The sequence below is a fragment of the Plasmodium inui genome, assembly GCF_000524495.1.
Source record: "Plasmodium inui San Antonio 1 unplaced genomic scaffold supercont1.16, whole genome shotgun sequence".
NCBI classification, from domain to species: domain Eukaryota; phylum Apicomplexa; class Aconoidasida; order Haemosporida; family Plasmodiidae; genus Plasmodium; species Plasmodium inui.
In genome coordinates this window covers 62,615-80,505 of record NW_008481850.1, presented here as the reverse complement: position 1 = coordinate 80,505, position 17,891 = coordinate 62,615, and the positions used below count along the sequence as shown (strand labels likewise).

At 45.9% G+C, this 17,891-nt stretch overlaps 5 protein-coding genes across 5 annotated transcripts; 2 read left to right on the top strand and 3 right to left on the bottom strand.

Moving 5' to 3' along the window:
* Positions 1–489: 489 nt before the first annotated feature.
* C922_03613 (hypothetical protein) lies at positions 490–2,946 on the bottom strand (the record flags this gene model as incomplete). Its single annotated transcript, XM_008819205.1, has 7 exons — positions 490–564; positions 748–839; positions 969–1,200; positions 1,380–1,454; positions 1,592–1,687; positions 1,824–2,197; positions 2,910–2,946. The coding sequence occupies 7 exons, from the start codon at positions 2,944–2,946 to the stop codon at positions 490–492; spliced, it is 981 nt and encodes a 326-aa protein (XP_008817427.1).
* Positions 2,947–3,978: 1,032 nt separating this feature from the next.
* C922_03612 (DNA polymerase theta subunit) lies at positions 3,979–6,780 on the top strand (the record flags this gene model as incomplete). The annotated part of the gene is made up of 1 exon (XM_008819204.1): positions 3,979–6,780. One exon carries the CDS (start codon positions 3,979–3,981, stop codon positions 6,778–6,780), a length of 2,802 nt encoding a protein of 933 aa, XP_008817426.1.
* A 764-nt stretch (positions 6,781–7,544) lies between these two features.
* Positions 7,545–8,200, top strand: C922_03611 (hypothetical protein; the record flags this gene model as incomplete). Its single annotated transcript, XM_008819203.1, has 2 exons — positions 7,545–7,767; positions 7,890–8,200. 2 exons carry the CDS (start codon positions 7,545–7,547, stop codon positions 8,198–8,200), a joined length of 534 nt encoding a protein of 177 aa, XP_008817425.1.
* Positions 8,201–9,199: 999 nt separating this feature from the next.
* Positions 9,200–9,478, bottom strand: C922_03610 (hypothetical protein; the record flags this gene model as incomplete). Its single annotated transcript, XM_008819202.1, has 1 exon — positions 9,200–9,478. The coding sequence occupies one exon, from the start codon at positions 9,476–9,478 to the stop codon at positions 9,200–9,202; it is 279 nt and encodes a 92-aa protein (XP_008817424.1).
* Positions 9,479–9,563: 85 nt separating this feature from the next.
* Positions 9,564–13,433, bottom strand: C922_03609 (hypothetical protein; the record flags this gene model as incomplete). The annotated part of the gene is made up of 1 exon (XM_008819201.1): positions 9,564–13,433. One exon carries the CDS (start codon positions 13,431–13,433, stop codon positions 9,564–9,566), a length of 3,870 nt encoding a protein of 1,289 aa, XP_008817423.1.
* Between the last annotated feature and the right edge of the window lie 4,458 nt (positions 13,434–17,891).

Here is a 17,891-nt window from a genome sequence, read left to right as displayed (position 1 = left end):
GAACACAAGGGACGAAGTGGTACCAAATGGTACGAGGTGGGAAGCCTCGATAACAATTGTCGAGCTGCGAAACTGAACTTTCTCAAGAAGTCAAAGGCGCGGCGGAACCGCTGGGTTAAAAAATCGGCCCGGAATAAAAACACAGAAAAAAAAGAAAAAAAAAATAAAATGTGGAAAAATAGAATGAGGAAAAGTAAAATAAGCCAAAGCAGAATGAGAAAAAGTAAGATGCAGCCAAGTGAAACAAAGGAACTTGTTCCACAAGAAGGACGAGTGACGGAGGGGGGGTAACCCCAATCTGCCACCCGCAGCCCACGTTCTCGCCGCAAACCAGGCGTTGTGTATACGCGAGGATACGTGTGCATTGACACTTCGACCCCCATGGTGCCAAGAAGAAAGGTTCCGACTGTGCCAGCGAAGCAGCATGCGAGCCTCACACGCGGGCTATACAATACACCGCTTCAACAAATAAAATGAAATAAAAGAAAATTAACAACTCGAGTCGGAGTCATTCCTCAGCTTGGATTCTTCGGCCACCTTCTGCCAGCGCTCCATGAGCTTCATCTGAGCATGTGTATAGGGGGAAACACTCGAGATGTCGGGGAGAAACGATAAATGCACACGTGCGGTTATGCGACCCTCCGGTTTGCGTAATTCGTCGTGGACAGCCAACGATCAGCGTCCAACGATTACCGTCTAACGACCAGTCGCACAAACAGCCAGCCGCACAACACACTCGTGATGTACCTTCTTTTTGTGGAAGAAATTCGAATGGACCATTATCTTCTCATTTCGGCTTCTCCGCTGGGTGCTATTTCCCCCCGAGTTGGATGTGTGCGCTGAGGGGGTGGTTGAGAAGGGGCGCGGTTGAGGAAAGACGTAGTTAGGACACGGCGTTATGGGGCAGACTCCTCCCCAAGAAGTACACGCCATAAAAATGCAGGGCGATAGGATGGCACATTCCTTACCTTCACATTTCCCTTCTTCTGACTTGTCATTTTGAGAGAAAGCAGCATTGGAGAGTTCCCCCCCTTCTGTGGCAGCTTCACCGGCGGATGGCTCCATGGAAGATACCAAAGTTAAATTCAACCTGGGAAGTTCGCCATGTGGATTATTTTCGGGACCCTCCTTTGATGTGTTTTCCCGGCACATCGTCGTGGAGTTCTTCTCCTTCTCTTCTAGTTCACGTGCCAATTGGTTCTAACAGGAAAAGAAAAGATGTAACAAAAAGTAACCGCTACCGCGACCCCAAAGGCAACCTCCACAGTGATGGAGCGTGTCTGCTGCTTTGCCATGCTGCGCCTGGGGGACAAATAGGGGCGTAAAAAAGGAAAGAAAAAAATCACACACAAAAAAACACTCATAAAAATGCCCATTACCACCGTGTCCGCGTGTATCTGACTTATCCTTTTGGAAAAATAATCTGCACTTATTTCATTCCTTCGGAAGTCATCCTGCAGGGGGGGAAGGAAACGGTTGGGTCGGTCTTATGTCGACTTTCTCGTGCCATGGTCTCTACCCATGGATAGAGAAATGCTTGTCCTATCCGTCCTCTTCCAATCATTTCATCTCATTCCATTTTGCAAAGTACGATTCGTATGTCCAGAGCCTTCTTCGTGGTCAGTACGAATTCCTTGTTCTCGATTTTCTCAAAATTCTCGCTAATTGTTAGCAGCAGTTCTTTGGCCTATGCGGGATGGTAAGTAATGATGAGGCGGAGTGAAGTACACAGAGGGGTCATTCAACTGGCATAGAGAAAGTGACATATGAAGCAGAAGGCGGACATGTCAAGAAGCACGTCTTCTTTCCCTCCTGTGCCTTACCTCGCCCACAGCTGGAGAGGTCTCCTTCAAACCTAATTCCAAAAAAACTAGATCCTTCAGCATTTCGTCCTGCTCCTTGGAGGGCAAGTTCTCCCCCTGGGATGGAAGCTCACCTATTTGTTCCTTGCTCCTGTCTGAAATTTGTTCTCTACGCTGGCTCTCCTTGGCATATTCGTCAAGTGTGTAATTAATAAAATTGACTTCCTCGAGGAATAACTTTATTTTCTGGTCAATTGGGCAACTGCTGTTTTTTTTTTTTTTCTCGATTAACTGTTTGCACGTGTTTCTCATCAATTCCTCCGCCTCGTTAAAGTCTGTCTTCACCTCTGCTTCGTTAACAAGGTCTTCTATTTCGTTTAAGAAGGTTTGCAATTCTACGACGGGTGGTACGCATGTGTTTGGGGGGGAGCGGGTGTGTAGTGGGTGGGAAAAAGAAGCGAGAAGGCGGGGGCAAAAATGCGAAAAAATAAGCGAAAAAGCAGGGGAGAAAATACCCAAAAAAAAAACTGCAAACATATTCGTAGCCAGGAGGTACACTCCTTTTGCGGCCACATTGATCCCTTCGCGCCCAAGTCGCTGTGCACGCATTTGGGGGTGGCTGTGGGAGGTCGCAGGACTGTTCGTTGCCTACACGTTTGCAACAGACTCATGCGAGGCAACGTTTGTGATGAGTTATCTTCTGCACACGGCGGGTGGGTCTGCGAAGCGTTTCATTTTGTTTGCTATGCTTGGCTTCCTCATTTTGTTATTTTTTAATTTTATTTTTTTATTTTTTTTTTTTTCTCTATTCTGTGCCCCTTAACTCCCGCTTTGGGATATAGACACCCGAATCGGGCGCAATTCGAAGGGGGTCCTCTCCATCCTTCAAGATTTACAAGGTCAACGATTCTCATTGTCTACTGCGGTTTGTGCGGAGGCATGTTGACTTGGTACGCACACACCATGGGGAGTCAGCGAAGGGGGAACATGCTAAAGTGGTGATTCGATATCTTAGCCATACATATTCGTTCGCCGATCAGTACGCCTACACGTGCACATGTGTACACATATGCGCTTGTACACGTGCGCCTCTTTTTAAATTATAACCTTTTTCATTCGCATGTTCATTTTGCTCCTCGTCCATGCTTGTACAACTGGTGTGTGTTTTATTTTTTTTTTTTTTTGGCTTGTTGAATAAAAAAGCTAGCGAAAAAAAAAAAAAAAAAAAAAAAAAAAAAAAAAAAAAAAAAAAAAAAAAAAAAAAAAAAAGAAAAAAACATATATATATATATATGTCCTGTTCAGAACATTTTGGACTTGTTAATTTTCTTAAGTGTGAAAGTTCTCCAACGGCTCGACCATCCGTTGTTCCTTGTTCAATCTATCTAAGAGTTATCATCCCGATCTGGTTGAACAGAGGATACTGGCCAACGCGGCACGTTCACATCATGCAGTGTTCGCGTTTTCCCCTGTTCCGGCGAGAATGAACAGGCAAGGCGGCACAGCCAAATGGGGGATGGGGGGAAAATAATAAAATGAGTCATAAGATGAAGTGGAGCGGCGAAGACGCAGCAAAGTGATGAAATGTGAAGCGAAAAATAGCATGAAAAATAACGCGAAAAATAATCCGCAAAATAAGCCGCAAAGAAAACTGCAGAGTAAACCGCAAAATAAAGCGAAAATTAAAACGCAAAAAAATCAGAAACGTAATAGTAGTCACCTTCGCCCGCACGTCATTCACGAGAACGAGAAGTATTGGCAACGTTCTCAAAAAAAAAAAAGAAAAAAGAGAACTCCTCTGCCTGGTGACACAAATGTACAGCGCGAACGGGTAAGTAGTTTTTTAACGGCGCCGACTGACCTAATCGGATTTGCAATCCAGTCAAGTCCCCTCGGCCCGACACGGCACGGAGAGGCCAGCCGCGCAAATGAGGAGACAAGCAAAAGGACAAAACGGCAAAAGGCCGAATAGCCAAATTGCCAAATGACCAACTGACCGAGTGCACAAATCAAATTCGCCGAGTTACGTGTGTGTCGGCACTTATAAGCAGAGCACATACCACGTAGATACACACACGTGTAAGGAAAGCACATACCGCGTAGATTCACAGACGTATAGCAGCACATATGAGCAGCCAGGTGGCCCGCAACACCCACGTTCGCAGCCCTCCACTAAATGAACGTGAATTGGATTACAAAGCTCGAAAATCTGCTCGACAAAAAAAGCAGCCGCGAAAGGAGCGACCACACGAAAGTGATTAAGACAGAAAGGAAGCTGCATAACCATAGTAGCCACCAGGAGTATAGTCCCCCGTTTAGGAAGCAACATGTGAAAGGAGACCATTTGGGGGGAACCCCGGAGTGCGACTACCAACAGTTGCACGCGTACCGGATAGAGGAAGCCATCATAGAAAACTATAAAAAGGAACAGATAAAGGAGTTATATCCCTGGCAGGTAGAATGTCTAAGTGAGCTGAAAAGGGTTAGGTGGGAGGAACGGGAAAGCTTCCTTTTCGTGGCTCCAACCTCAGGTGGTAAAACGCTCGTGGCTGAAATTTTCGCTTTTGAGCAAATGGACAAGACGGAAAAGACCTTTTTTCTATTTCCCCTAAATTCGCTAATAAATGAAAAGATGAGTTATTTGAAGAAGCTGTGCAGGGGGACGAACATCAAGGTGGGTAGTGAGTTGGCAGAAAATGACATCGTGTTGTGTACCTACGAAAAAATGAACAATTATTTGAATAGGAATAAGTTGGAGAGTCAAGAGGTGGGCATGGGGGTCAGTATGGGCGTGGGAATGGACAGTTGGTCAGCCGGACGTAGTGCCAACCCAGGGGGACACTCCTACCACAACTTCATCGTCGTGATTGACGAGTTCCACCTGATCAGCGAAAAGGGAAGAGGAATATATATCGAGAATATCATCTCGAAAATTATGTTCCTCAACAGAAGGGAAGCAAAGATAAAGGTCATCTGCATGAGTGGCACTCTCAATAATTTACCCATCTTGAGAAAATGGATGAATGCCAGAATATATGTTTCCCCTTACAGACGTCCCCAAGAGATAAAGGAGCATTACATTTGCAACTATGGTGTGTATCGAAAGGAGAAGGATGGTTGTCCCTTTTCGTACCTCTGCAATGTGTACGATTTTTATCAAACATGGGAGGACAAGTCTGCTGAACAAGGGGCGACACGGTGCCTTCCTAATGTTTCAAATGTTAGCAGCTTTAAGAGGTGCCATCTGAGTGAAGGAATGAAAACGTTCCATCAGAATACAAAAAATAACATTGCTCATTTTCTGAAGATGAGGAATCCCTCAGTGAACAGCAGCCTGGTCCATTCGCTCCTCTGCTTCTCACTACACAGTCGAGTGAACAATCTAAGCACCCTGATCTTTTGCTCGACGAAAAAAAATTGCGAAGTTTATGTCAGCTTGATTAATCAGTACTTCAGTGCCTTCCCTGTGGAGCAAACCCCGAAGGAGGTGAAACTCAGGAGGGATAAACTGAATGAAAGCATACTTCAGATCGATGCATACGCACACAGTACCATGAGCAAGCTAGTGGTAAACGGGATCTGCTACTACTATAGTGATATCACCAACCCGGTTAAGCGATTGATCGAGGTGGCCTACAAGGAGAAGACACTCTTCCTGCTCACCTGCACATCAACACTCTCCGTTGGGCTGAATTTGCTCGTAGATCGAGTGTTAATAGCATCCCCCTTCATCGCCCAGAACTTTCTAAGCGTCACACAGTATAGGCAGATGATTGGCAGGGCGGCGAGGCAGAAGAACGGGGACTCCTTTCTGCTCCTGGAGAAGAAGCATGAAAAGAAGATGCTCCAAATATTTCAGGAGAACTGCACGAACATTACGAGCACCATGAACGACGGGGGTTCACTCGAAGAGATGGAGAAATACATAATTGAGTTCCTGTGTCTGTTGGACGCGCGGCCCGTGTCTTTGCGAGACGTGGTTGCGATGCTGTCTTTCTCGCTCTGCTTCGCGGAGGTGGCGCTGTCTAGAGAAGCTCTGTCAAGGAAAGATCTGTCTGGGGAAACTCTATCAAGGGAGCCTTCCCCCCGAAAGTGCCCTGATCAATCCCCTCAGCGGCTGCCCCTCGAAGTGGACGAAGAGAATTTCACCCCCAGTGAACGCGTCTTCTACGAGGCAAAAAAGGAGCAAATACACGCCGTCCTAAATGTGCTAATCCAGCATAAGTGTGTTCAGATGCAGAGTAATCGAAGAACATTCCGCCTCACGAACTTATGCAGATCCTTATGTGTCAGTAACTTCACTGTATCCTTCGGATCTCAGTTATTATCCGAAGTAAAAAGTTATGATAGATTATACCTCTTCAACCACAGCTTTCACCTGTGCTATATTTGCTCAGCACATAATCTGAATATCGCCTCCTTTTCGTATTACCTCCCTTTTCTGAAAAACTTAATCTCCAAGATCTGCTCGGACAACTACACAAAGCACATCATTTTTCACGTCTTACAATTTGATAGTGACATTATTAACATGCTAGCGTTGAAGAACCAGAATAATTACTTTTGGAACAGAAAGAAGAAAAATTTCTTTTCAGATGATCACATGGAGAGGAAACACAACAAGTTGTATCTGTCTATTTTCCTCTTTCTGTACTTGAAGGGGACGACGTGTTCCGTTTTGTGCTCTCTTTTTAAGATAACGGAGGATGTGTTACAGTCCGTTTTGGAACACACGTATATGCACGTTCACATTTTGATTTCATTCTTTGAGCAACTGGGCGAGTGGATCCTCTCCAGTTTGCTGAAGAAGTTCCTCCAAAATTTTAAGACGTGTAGAGCCTCCTCGGAGGACGAAAGACGTGCGAAGGGGGCCATGGGGCGAAGAACCATCAACGCGGGTGGATTCAGACGGGGCAAGCGCAAGAATGACGCGGGGGAGGGGTTCAAGATGAGTCGTCCAATTGAGTGGTTCAGTTGAGTGTTTTAGTTGAGTTGCCCATTTTAGTGGTCCTCCTGGGAATGAGTGCTACCCTTAGGGCCGTCCTCTCTGCACCACCATCCGCTCGACATCCCAAGATGGCTCAAATTGTGGATGACCTCTTCGGGGCATTTTTTAATTTTTTTTTTTTTTTTTTTTTTTGACCCAGCCTCGCTCTGTGGCCCAGGCTGGTGTGCAGTCAGGATCTGTTTGTCACTTTTCAAATTTTTTTTTTTTTTGTATTTTTCTGACGGGTGTACTCCCCTATTTGGTGAGCATATTCGACCCCGACCTGACCGATGTGCCTGTGTGCATTGTCTACCGTTACTGATGCTATTGCTACTACTATTTTTCTCCCTTTTTGTGTGACCCGCCACTTCCAACTTGTCCTGAACTTAATTTTTAAAATTCGCCTCGGTGAAAAATATAAACTAAGCTCCTTTTTCGTTCTCCGTCAGAGATCTCCATTGGCCATCCCCTTCTGCCCGTTAAAAGGGGGCTAACAGGGCCACCTGGACTTCTTTGTAGCACCTCATTCCCACCTTTTTTTTTTTTTTTTCGCCTCGCGGAGGGAAAATGCCCCGTCTGAAGGAAGCCCTTTTTGAACATCACCATGTGGGGAGATAAAGCAAAACCATACCGTGACGATATATCTTCTTTTTCTTTCTTTTTTTTTTTTTTTTTTTATTCATTTTTCCGCCAATCCCAACAGCCACGTACGTGTCTACCACTTGCACACAATCTCCTACACATGAAAAGGAAAAATGTTCCAGGAAGAGGATTCCCAGATGTTAAATTTTGGAGGCCTGGAGAACAACGGAAGGAAACACCTGGATGAAGAGTTACAAAATGAAATCCACAGGAGGCTAGTAAACTTCCCCACGTCGCTGAATGCAAACTTGACGCGCTCAGTGTTCGATTTCCAGAAGATAGAGCCCTCGTACTTTTTAACCAACGACTTGAGCAGGCGGCCCGCGGGGGAAGCAGGTAAAGACGTGAGCATCGGTGAGGTGGACGCGCTGCAATGATGGAGTATCGCCGCGTAACGAGGTGAAAGCTCTGGTATGATTGACTGGCCTCTTCCAATGCTTTTCTCCCCCCCTTTGCAGGCACGCGCGAAGAAATCACCTTCCAGAAGGAAGTGAACGAAGAAAGAGAACACAAGAAAAAAATCACCCTTTTCGACTTGTCGGAGGAACAGAAGGAAAAAGTCAACCACTTCAAAATAAAAAAGGTTCTACAAAATGAAGTTTATTTGAAGAAAAATAAAATTTTAAAATACCTGATTCACATTTTTGTGTGCGACCTGCTCAGGGAGAAGCCGGACGACATCTATGAATTCGCCGCCTGTTACTTCACGAACCCGCAGTTGCGGCAGAGCGTTGCACAACGTCTGCGCGGTATGCTTGGCCGGGCGTGACGTGTTCGCGTTCAGACATTCGTGTATTGAAGTCTGAGGAGTGCCCCTTCACAGTGCGGCTTAAGTGCCGCTCTCCCGGTAAACTCACTTATGACCGCCCCCAAGAGGCACCCACAAAAAGAGACGAACATCAAAGAGGTTAACCCTTCGGAAGGAGAAGCCTTTCCACCTCACCGCTTAACCGGCTAACGGCCTCGCCGTGTAGGCACTTGGTTGCCCTCCCACTATCTTTGTTCTTTCTGATCGGTCAACCCAATTTTCTCAAAATGAACTCCCTTTACCCTTAATTTGTGATTCTCTTGCGGGATGAGCAAAGAAAAAATAAATTGCTCAATCGAGGAGGACCTAACAAGTCTCTGTTGTGGAGTGGAGACAACAACAAGAAAATAAAATAAAAAAAATAAAATAAAAAAGAAAAAAATTCCATTTTGTGTTCTTTTCCCCCCCCCAATGACATCGTCGCATCAAATTGTACATGTAAGGCGCGAATATTTGGGGAATGCACAATCAGCGGGAAAGAAGCTTAAGAAAGAAAAGTGAAGAAAAGACACAACGTGGAAAACTCTACCCAATGGTACACTACACCTCAGAGAATGCTGCACCGCTCAGGGGAAACCCCTCATTCGTCACGATATCTCGCCTGGGTCTCTTCATCACTTTTCTTTCTTCGTCAGCGTATGTTACACGATATCGGCTTTTAACCAGAAGCTTTACAGTGCATTCCTCCCCCTGGAAGTACTCACTCAGGGAAGTACTCCTGGAGATACTCACTCAGGGAAGTACTCTCTCCGGGATATGCGCAACTGATGGTGCAGCTACCTCTTCGGCATTGCTCCTGTTAAAACCCTCTTGCGGTTTCTCCCCTTGCGCAGTGGAATCACTAAACGGCCACCCCACCTGAAAATATCCTCCTCCGCGGCGCAATTTAAAATACATTCCAAGTGTCGATTATCTTTTCATTCTCGTCACTGTAGTGTATGCCTCCTTCGTCGTAGCAATTCAGGTGTTCCTCTGTTTTGCATTTCGCAGCGTTTTCGCCTGCGTCAGGTGTGTCTGGTGCGTCTGCTGCTTGGTCTGCTCCTCCTGCTTCTTCTTCTGCTCACTGCTGCCCACCATGGCAGTACCGTTGTCGTGGCGTTTAATAAAATTTTTATCGCGCAAGGCGTTGTACTGATTGGTGGTCACTGTATGGAGAGTAATCACCAGGGGTATGTCCTGCACATGAGTTTTCCTTTTCGGATGCTTCACCAAGTTTTTCCACCTTCCGTGCATCTCCATTCTTCCTCTCTGGCGAAACCAAACATGTCTGTTGTCATCCCAGGTTCGCTCCTTATGGGCATTTCTACAAGGATTACACCGCGCATTATCCATTTTGAGGCTTAAAGAAGTTATCGTAACTCGGATGAAGCTGCTTGGGCTCTGATTCTAGGGGGTGGATCTCGGATGACGTGTCTTGGTATATCTGAGCCCCCCTCCCAAAGTGAAAAAACACCTCCGTGCTGTTCATCCTACTTTCGAACGGAGACAAATCGTTCGCGTGGCTTCCACTCTTAGTTGTGCTACTTCCCAGGAAGAGGTGCGTGGGGCTCAGTTTATTGCTGTGAGACGTACAGAGGGGGGAAGGAAATTCCCTCACGAAGAAGTCATCAATCTGTCCAGTAACACTATAATCCATATTTCCACTGACGGAGAGGAACTTGCTTTGGCTGAAAGTTTCATCGATTGGGAAGACTCCGAGGTGGTTTTCTTTTTCCTCTTCCTCCTTCCCTTGGTGCGGTTTGTTCATCTGCGGATTTCCGTTTCGCAAGGGGGTAACTCGTCCCTCTCCATCTGGTCCACTCGGTTCACTTCTTTTACTTCTTCCACTTCTTCCACTTCTTCCACTTATTTCAGCGCTTCCGATCTCACTACGGTTAGCATCACTTCCCATTGTGCCCATCTGCGCAAGAGACACCCGCTCTGCGCTCACTTCTCTCATCGGAAGTACCCTTGGGTTAACCTCATTCGGTGCATACAAATCCTGGGCCACTCCTCCCTCACTTGTCCACTTCTCCATGCAGTTGAGCTCAAATTTTATATGCCCTTCCTCCATATCGGCATACACCATTCCGTTGGTGACGACAGGAGTCGGACCGTTTATTTGGCTCCCTTCACCTTTTGCTTCTCCCCTTGGCGAGACAGCTTTGCCAAATGTTCTTTCTGCACACGTGGGGAAGTAGTAACTTCCATCAGGGCCGCTTCTATGAAGGCTTCTTAGCAGCTCATCCTTCGCGCTGCGTCTCAAGTTGTCCATAATTTCGGAACGGCCAACCTCGTCACGGTTGACCTGGTCACCGCGAACTTCTCCCGCAAATCTGTGCATTTCTCCTCTTCCTTGGGTAAGCCCCCCCACGGGGTTATCCTGAGGTTCGTCCCTCTGCTGCCCATCTTCCAGCGGTAGTCGCCCCCAATTTAAGCATCCCCCACGATGCACCTGTTTAAGGTCTCCTTGTTCATACGAGACGGTGGAAAAGGGTCCCTCCTCATTTAAACGTCTCACGCTTTGTGTCCCTCTCTGTGTCACCCTTCGTGTTTCTCTTGGTGTCCGTCTCTGTGTTCCTTCTTGTGTCCGTCCCTCTGTCACGCTCCGTCCCTCTATGAGGTGCCGGTTTGCACTTTGGCATTGGTGCTCCAACCTTTGCACATTCCACGTCAGCCTCAAGTCTGGGAAGCTACTAAAATTTTGATTGATCCCATTTTTACGAAGCACATTGGTGCTATTTATTTGGCTGTAATTGTACATTATATTTCCAGTGTTTATTAGAACCAGATCGTTTCCATTGGATATGATTATGTTCCTTACTATGTTTCCACTCCTGTTCACTTCGTTGCTGGGTCTTCCACTCGTGGTACCTCCAGTAGTTGTCTTCTCAGTGAAGGTGGTCATGCAGTTCGTCTGAATAGCGTTCTCCCTTCCATAGCATCCGTCCTGGACATCACATAGGCCGCTGTAACAGCCCGACTCCCTTTTCATTGCTGCATCGTCGCCCTTCTTCACCCACATGCTCTTCAGCCTAAAGTGGTACTCCTTCATTAGGTACTCCTCCACGTTATCGCCGCTCACCACATTCTCCCCGCTTGCATGTTTTTCTCTGGTGCTCACAAGGCTGCAGTTGCAGCTTCTGCTGTTCAGGTGCGCACGGGGATGCACATCCGAGTTTAGTCTCGTGAACCTGTCGGAAAAACTGCCAACACGGCCAACAATGCCATTCCTCCCATCCACCTTGGCCACCCCCGCCTCATCACTAAAGTCGTTTCGAACTCTTTCCTGCTTTTTCACGTATAGGGAGACATAATTCATGCTGTCGTAGGGGGGTTGTTTGTCCGGGAGTCTTCCACAGGGTGGTGCCCCCACCGCAGTGCTCTTCAAAACGGATGTGTCTCCGTCGGCACGCCTGAGGCAGTCATTGCGAAGGTGGCTGCTTCCGTAGCCGAAGTTCTCCATTCTGGGTGTAAACTCTCCCGGCGCATCGAAGCCCGTATCCCCCAGCAGCACACGATTATCGCACAGAGTTCCCCCCGCTGCACCACCGCTAACATGCACACTGCTCCTCCGAAGAGTGTTAACGTCCAACAAGCGATTTTCAACCTCTTCTCCAAATCTAACCCTCGGAAGGTACTCCAAAAAGAGATCCTCATCGTAAGACTCTCTTTTATGTGCATCTAGGACCTTGTTCATCAGTAAGTTTTGCTTCGTAATGTTGTTTCTCATTTGGTGAAAATTGTCGTTGGAGTCGTCTCCCCTTTGGTAATCATCCGGTTGTTCCACCCTGAACCCGTTCCGCAGCAAGCCAAGCCCCTTCTCCATCACATCGAACCCATAATTGTATGTACCAGATGTAATGCTCTTGCTATCCCCCCCATACATGTTACAAAATTTCCTAATCATATAATTCACGCTGTGTCTTTCATTTGAGACAGGATGTTCATGTAGAGTCGTTTCCCGATAGAACTTCCCCCCTTTGTTTATCATACGCTGGTAATTGCTCATCTTTTTGTATGACCACATAGTGGCACTCCTCTCGTTGTTTTCGTTTCGCCCCTGATTTGGAATCATAGCAGATGAGCTGCAATGAGTAATGCACTTCCCGCTGTTGTCTCTACTGCGGGGGGTTGTTCCCATGTCGAATCGTTCATTCTGATGGGGATGGTTATGCTGATGATGACCGTGACTGTTCTGTCTCTCCGTGTCTGCTCCACATATTGAGTAGTCCGGGGGGACTCCACTTCTCCGATGGATGTTATGCGCCCTAAACCTTGAACCCATGCGAGTACCGCTTCGTAGAGGGACTCTCTGCACAGCTCCTGTATTTTCTCCAAAGCCACCGTCCTTAAGAAGTCTCCCATCAGTCAGCGCAATGCATTGTTCTCCCTTCACATTCACACACTTGGTCACGTAGAGATCATCTTTAAAACAACTTTTTCTTTTCAAAAGATGTAGAGGTAAATTCTTTGGTTGCAATTCACTTTCTCCATGTGCATGCCGACAGTTAATTCCACTGGAACAGATTCCATATCTTTTCCAGTTCTTGCAGATAGTTGTCTTGTATACTCCATGAGTATATTTCAGCTCCTGCTCACCATGGGCGAAGTTACACTCTACATTTGCGCACATTCCTTTTATCCAGTACTTACATAGGGACGTTTTCTTTAATTCATCTTTGGAGTTGTTAGAGAGATGGTGGATATTTTCTGTAGAGTCCATCGTTTTGTCTGTTACTCTGATGATCCTCTGGAGAAAATGATTCTTACTTCTATACTCGCAGGGATGTTGACTTTGAGTGAACTCGTTGGGGGGCTTCGTACGGTTTTTCATGTAGGGGATCTCTTGGTGAGAGTTCCCATACTCATCTGGAGCGCCCTGCGGAGCCCCCTCGGCATCGCCATCCCAGTTGTCACTCAGCACGTCCTTCAGCACATCATTGGGAATTTCTTCCAGCGACTCGTTCGCATTCAAAGCGGAGTCTCCAATGGAATCATTCACCGAGTCGCAACTCACGTAGGCACTCCCCCAGCCACTCACGCTTCCTCTCTCGTGGGAGTCCGAATCTCCATCCGCGTTGATCACATTATCTGCATCATGGTAAGCACCTCCAATGGAGCCATGCTCACTCTTAGCACCTTTCCTTGGTTCGTCTTCATCATCCGGGTTCCTCCTTCCCCTGGTGGTCGAATCGGTTCCTTCTCCTTCCATTTGCCTCATCTGGGTTGGGCCTTTATCGCGTGGCCTACACCCTGCAGTGACGTTCGGAAAGGCAGTCCAATCAAAAGCCCCCTTTTAGGCGAAAAAATAGGATTAAACGGGGAGCGATTCGACTAGCTAAATATGCAGCGGTGTGACTAGCTAAACGCGTATTCACAGAGTTACATTCCCACCAGACGTGCACACTACATCTTCTAGTGGATTAAGAATGGGGGAGCTTTAATATACAGCTTTCTACAGGGACATTCTTAGACGGAGAAATACAACCCGTGGGGCTGGTAAGAATTTGTGTAAAAAGGGGCACTAGGGGCAATACTTATTTGAGTAGTCGCTAGCGGGAACAGCAGTGCGGAAATATCACAGAAATGATCAGAAGAATGCATAATGGACTGTTCCCCTTCCCCTTGTATACACGTGTCGTTTGCGGAGTTTGCCCCCTCGTGAGCAAAGAAAAAAAAAAAAATAAAAAAAAATGACAAGTTAGATGGTAGTGGCTGGCACTCGGCCTACGTAATAAAAGAAAAAAAATTAAACAACTCGAGGAGCCTCATTTTTCGTGCAGAAAATACACGTGCGGAAGATCAGATGGGGGAGAAAAAATAAATAAAAATAAGAAAATAAATAAAAGAGAAAAAATAAACAAATAAGAAAAAAAAAAGAAATAAAAGAAAACATAATAGAAAATGACACAACTGTTTTTTTCTATGTTGTATGCGGATGATCGACGGTGACGAGGCGATTGCTCAGATAGCCGTTTACTCAAGTGCGAGGCCACCTCCATACGTGCATAAAGAACAGCATTTGCACAATCGCCGCGCATCCATGCGTGGAGCAAATCAGCGACGCGGTGTGTACAGCAGCAGAGCGACAGGGACGTACGCTGCTCCCTTTGGTATGCGTGGGTATGATAGCTGCCCTTCCATTGGTTATGATGCAGAAAATGCCTACAACGCTAAAAACAGAACGTGCCACGTGCAACTTACACGTTTGGAAGAAGAAAAAAAAAAAAACACGCTCGGCGCAGGTTACCTACAAAACAGCATGCACAACAACGTGCAAATGCGACGGGTATGTAGAGGCGCGCCTTAGCGGTTGGGCTACTTCCAATCCACTTCCAATTGTGCCCATGGTGAAAGCAACTGACATGGAGAAGGGTCGTTTATAAACGAAGGTGCATATGTGCTTACACGTTACACTTTGAATTGATGTACCAATTTTGTCATCAAGGAGGAAAAAGAAAAAGGAGGGAAATACCTAGGCTCTGGCTATCACTCCCATATTTGGCGTTTCCCCAAACGGCTAACAACAGAAAAGAAATGTTGACTGATTTGGGGCTATCTTTTTTTTTTTTTTCTTCTTTTTGTGGAGGAAGTTTCGTACAAAATGGAAATAAATCACTAGGAAGGAAAAGTTAAAAAAAATAGGAAAATACAAGATTGGCGTTTTCCTTTAATGTATTTTTTGGAATATTTTCTTGCTCAGGCTGGCTGTCCTTTCCGCTGATATGCCGATGGGTTGGCTCTCTTCCCTAACACAGCGTGATTTAAAAAAAATGAACATGATTTAAAAAAGAGAACGTGACTTAAAAATGTTTTTTTATTTTGGCGCCCTTCGCTCCAATTTGCTCCATCTTGTTCCTATTCGATTTGTTTTTGTTCTGTTCGACTCTGTTTTCCCTTACGAGAGCAAAGCTCACAGAAAGGGAACACCCCGTTGGTGGCCACTTTCTTGATCCGTCACAACATACACCTGTGCCACTGATGCCACGCAGACCACTAGACTTGAGCTACGCCGGGGCCTCTACACGTGCACGCGGCCACATGAGCAACAAACAAATGAATGAATCCATAAGAACGTCCAAGAGTGTACAAATATAGGTACACTTTTGCTCGTTAGTGTAGGGAGGGGGAGGGAGGCGACAATGCCGGCCAGCTTACCTTTTTCCACTACGCATAGTCTATCCATACGACCCATTTTTACCGCCCTGTCTGGGTGGATGTGCAGCTCTACATAAGTATTGGCAATCCCGCCATTGCAGATACCAGTGCATATGAAGAAAAATTTCAAGCACCTTCCTTTGTACTTGTTAATGGTGAATAATTGATAGCCCCCGGAAAGAGGAACTTGTGGTTGGAAGTCAAATTTACACCGTGTTTTTTTTTTTTTATTTTTATTTTTTCTTTCTCTTCCGGGGATTACCCCGATTCACCCAAAGCTTCTGTCGAAAATGGTGCAGACGTAACCGAGTTCATCCAAATGAAGTGCCTTCTAACAAAGTCCATTTCGAAGCCAACATGTTGGCAGAATTGCACCTGCCTTGAGTAGTGGATTCCATTCTTCCTTGCTTCATGCACGCACGAAAGGATGCATGAGCGAATGTGTACATATGTTATTGCACCCATGCATGTTTTTACAGAATGGGTATAGGATATGTGCACAGGGGATGCGAATAAAAAAAAAAAAAAAAGATACCAACACGTGGAGACGGTTTATTCCATTTATATCGTCCTTCTCTTCGGTGCAGTCTCAGATAACGTCCACATGCGCCCTTCCTCTTGATGGTACTGCTGCCCCGACTTCTCCGGGCCGCTCTGTCCGTGAGGGGGGCTCCACATGGCTTTGAAATTCACGTTGGGATATTGCACACAACAAGTCCGCTTTGTACACGCGCAGGGAAAAGTGGTGCAAAAGGTGGAACAACGCTGAGGCAAATACTGAGATAGCTGTCGCATACAGCAGAAAGAGTGCAACGGAAAAATGACAAAAAAAAAAAAGCAAAGTGGATCAAAAACAAAATGGATCAAAACAAAGTGGAGCAAGAACAAAGCGGAGCGAAAGGAAAGCACTGACATAACGCCAGTTATACTGTAAATTTCGAAAGTACACCCCGAAAGGAAGCGGAAAAAGGTGAAGTTGGTCACTACACTGAGTACTCATTTTGAATGTATGATCACGTGGTCTCATTCTTAACAGGGAGAGCCACAAGAGTGACTCCTTTAAGTGGGAACTATAAATGTGGGGGCGTAAAGTGTGTCTGACACCATCGAGGCACGAACAGAAAAAATGCCATTATGAGTAGGAGAAACTGCAAGTGGGCATCAAGAAAAGATATCTTTTTATGTCTGTATGGAAACTTGGCCATTTTTCCCTCTTTCCTATTTCTCTTCCCCCCTTGACGTAATCGCCGACGTTACAGTTGCTTCACTCTGCGAGAAAGGTTAACACATATGCGTATGCATGCCTTTGCTCCCCAGACGTGTGTGCCTTCCGCGAAACCAAACAGAAAGGCACCACATGCACCCCCATTACACTCAGGTACCTCCTCCTCCCTTTTATGACGTTATGGCCAAACGGGAGACGAAACGACCAACAGTGTACGTAAGCAGGGGCAGGCCCAATAAAACGACATTCATATGTAAAAAAGAGTCATTATGTGGTCCACTTGCACATGTTAATATGAAAAGAAAATTACGTTGATAGAATAGAGTGGTTGCTTCGGCTTCCTGAAGTTCTCCCCACCCAAACAGACACACATAACCACCTACTGTATGTACGTTTAAAGGAACATCCTTGTAGCAAAATGGTTTAAAAGGCAGTGTGCCCCAACTGGGGAGCGTTTCATATCATTTTCGGCGTAGAATCCAACGTGCGCATAACTAAGACACGTACGTAAGTGTGCTTAGAGAACATTTTGGAGAAGAGAAAACTGGGAAAGGTTAACATGAGGAGCGACTACTACAATGTGAGTGCACGGAGGGATGGTCCTCTCTCCATCGCGTGCACGCTAGGCACCCAGAAGGAAAAAGACGGTCACACGAAATTCTGCCCGCACGAATATGTGCTTCGAAGCAACTTAAAAGTTGTACGCAACTTGATTGGGTTTGCAAATGTATGTGTGATCGATTTTTTCCCCTTTATGTTGATTGAAGGGTTGCACGTCATAGGACGATTTGAGCGAGAAGGGGAGAGAAATAATATTGCCCCTTTGGGTCACTGAAAAATTGACTAGCTACATTTTTCATCGTTTTATCAAAATTGGTGAGTTTTTTTTTTTGGATCTTAATGCGGCAAGCTGCTAGCCAAAACGGGTGAGATTAAAACTTTAACAGCGCTCTACTGTATGACCGTGTAGGTAAAGACGTTACAGAAATGCAGTTTCACCTGAACAGTTCAGAAAAAATCTCTGCTTCGCTTTTCTAATTTGTTTATTTTTCCGTGTGTGTGAAAGATCAACTTTGTTGTCTTTTCTTCCATTTGTGTGGGACACATTTTGTCTCATTTTTATCTCCATCCTTCGAGTGCGAAGGTGTTGAGGTGTGAACACTTTTAAAAAACAACCAGTTGTTTGTTCATCCAGCGTGTACGTTTCACATGCAGGAAGCGGGACACGAATGTTACGTGAAAAGGGAAAGAATGGATAAAATGACAAACGGGAAATTGCTTACATTT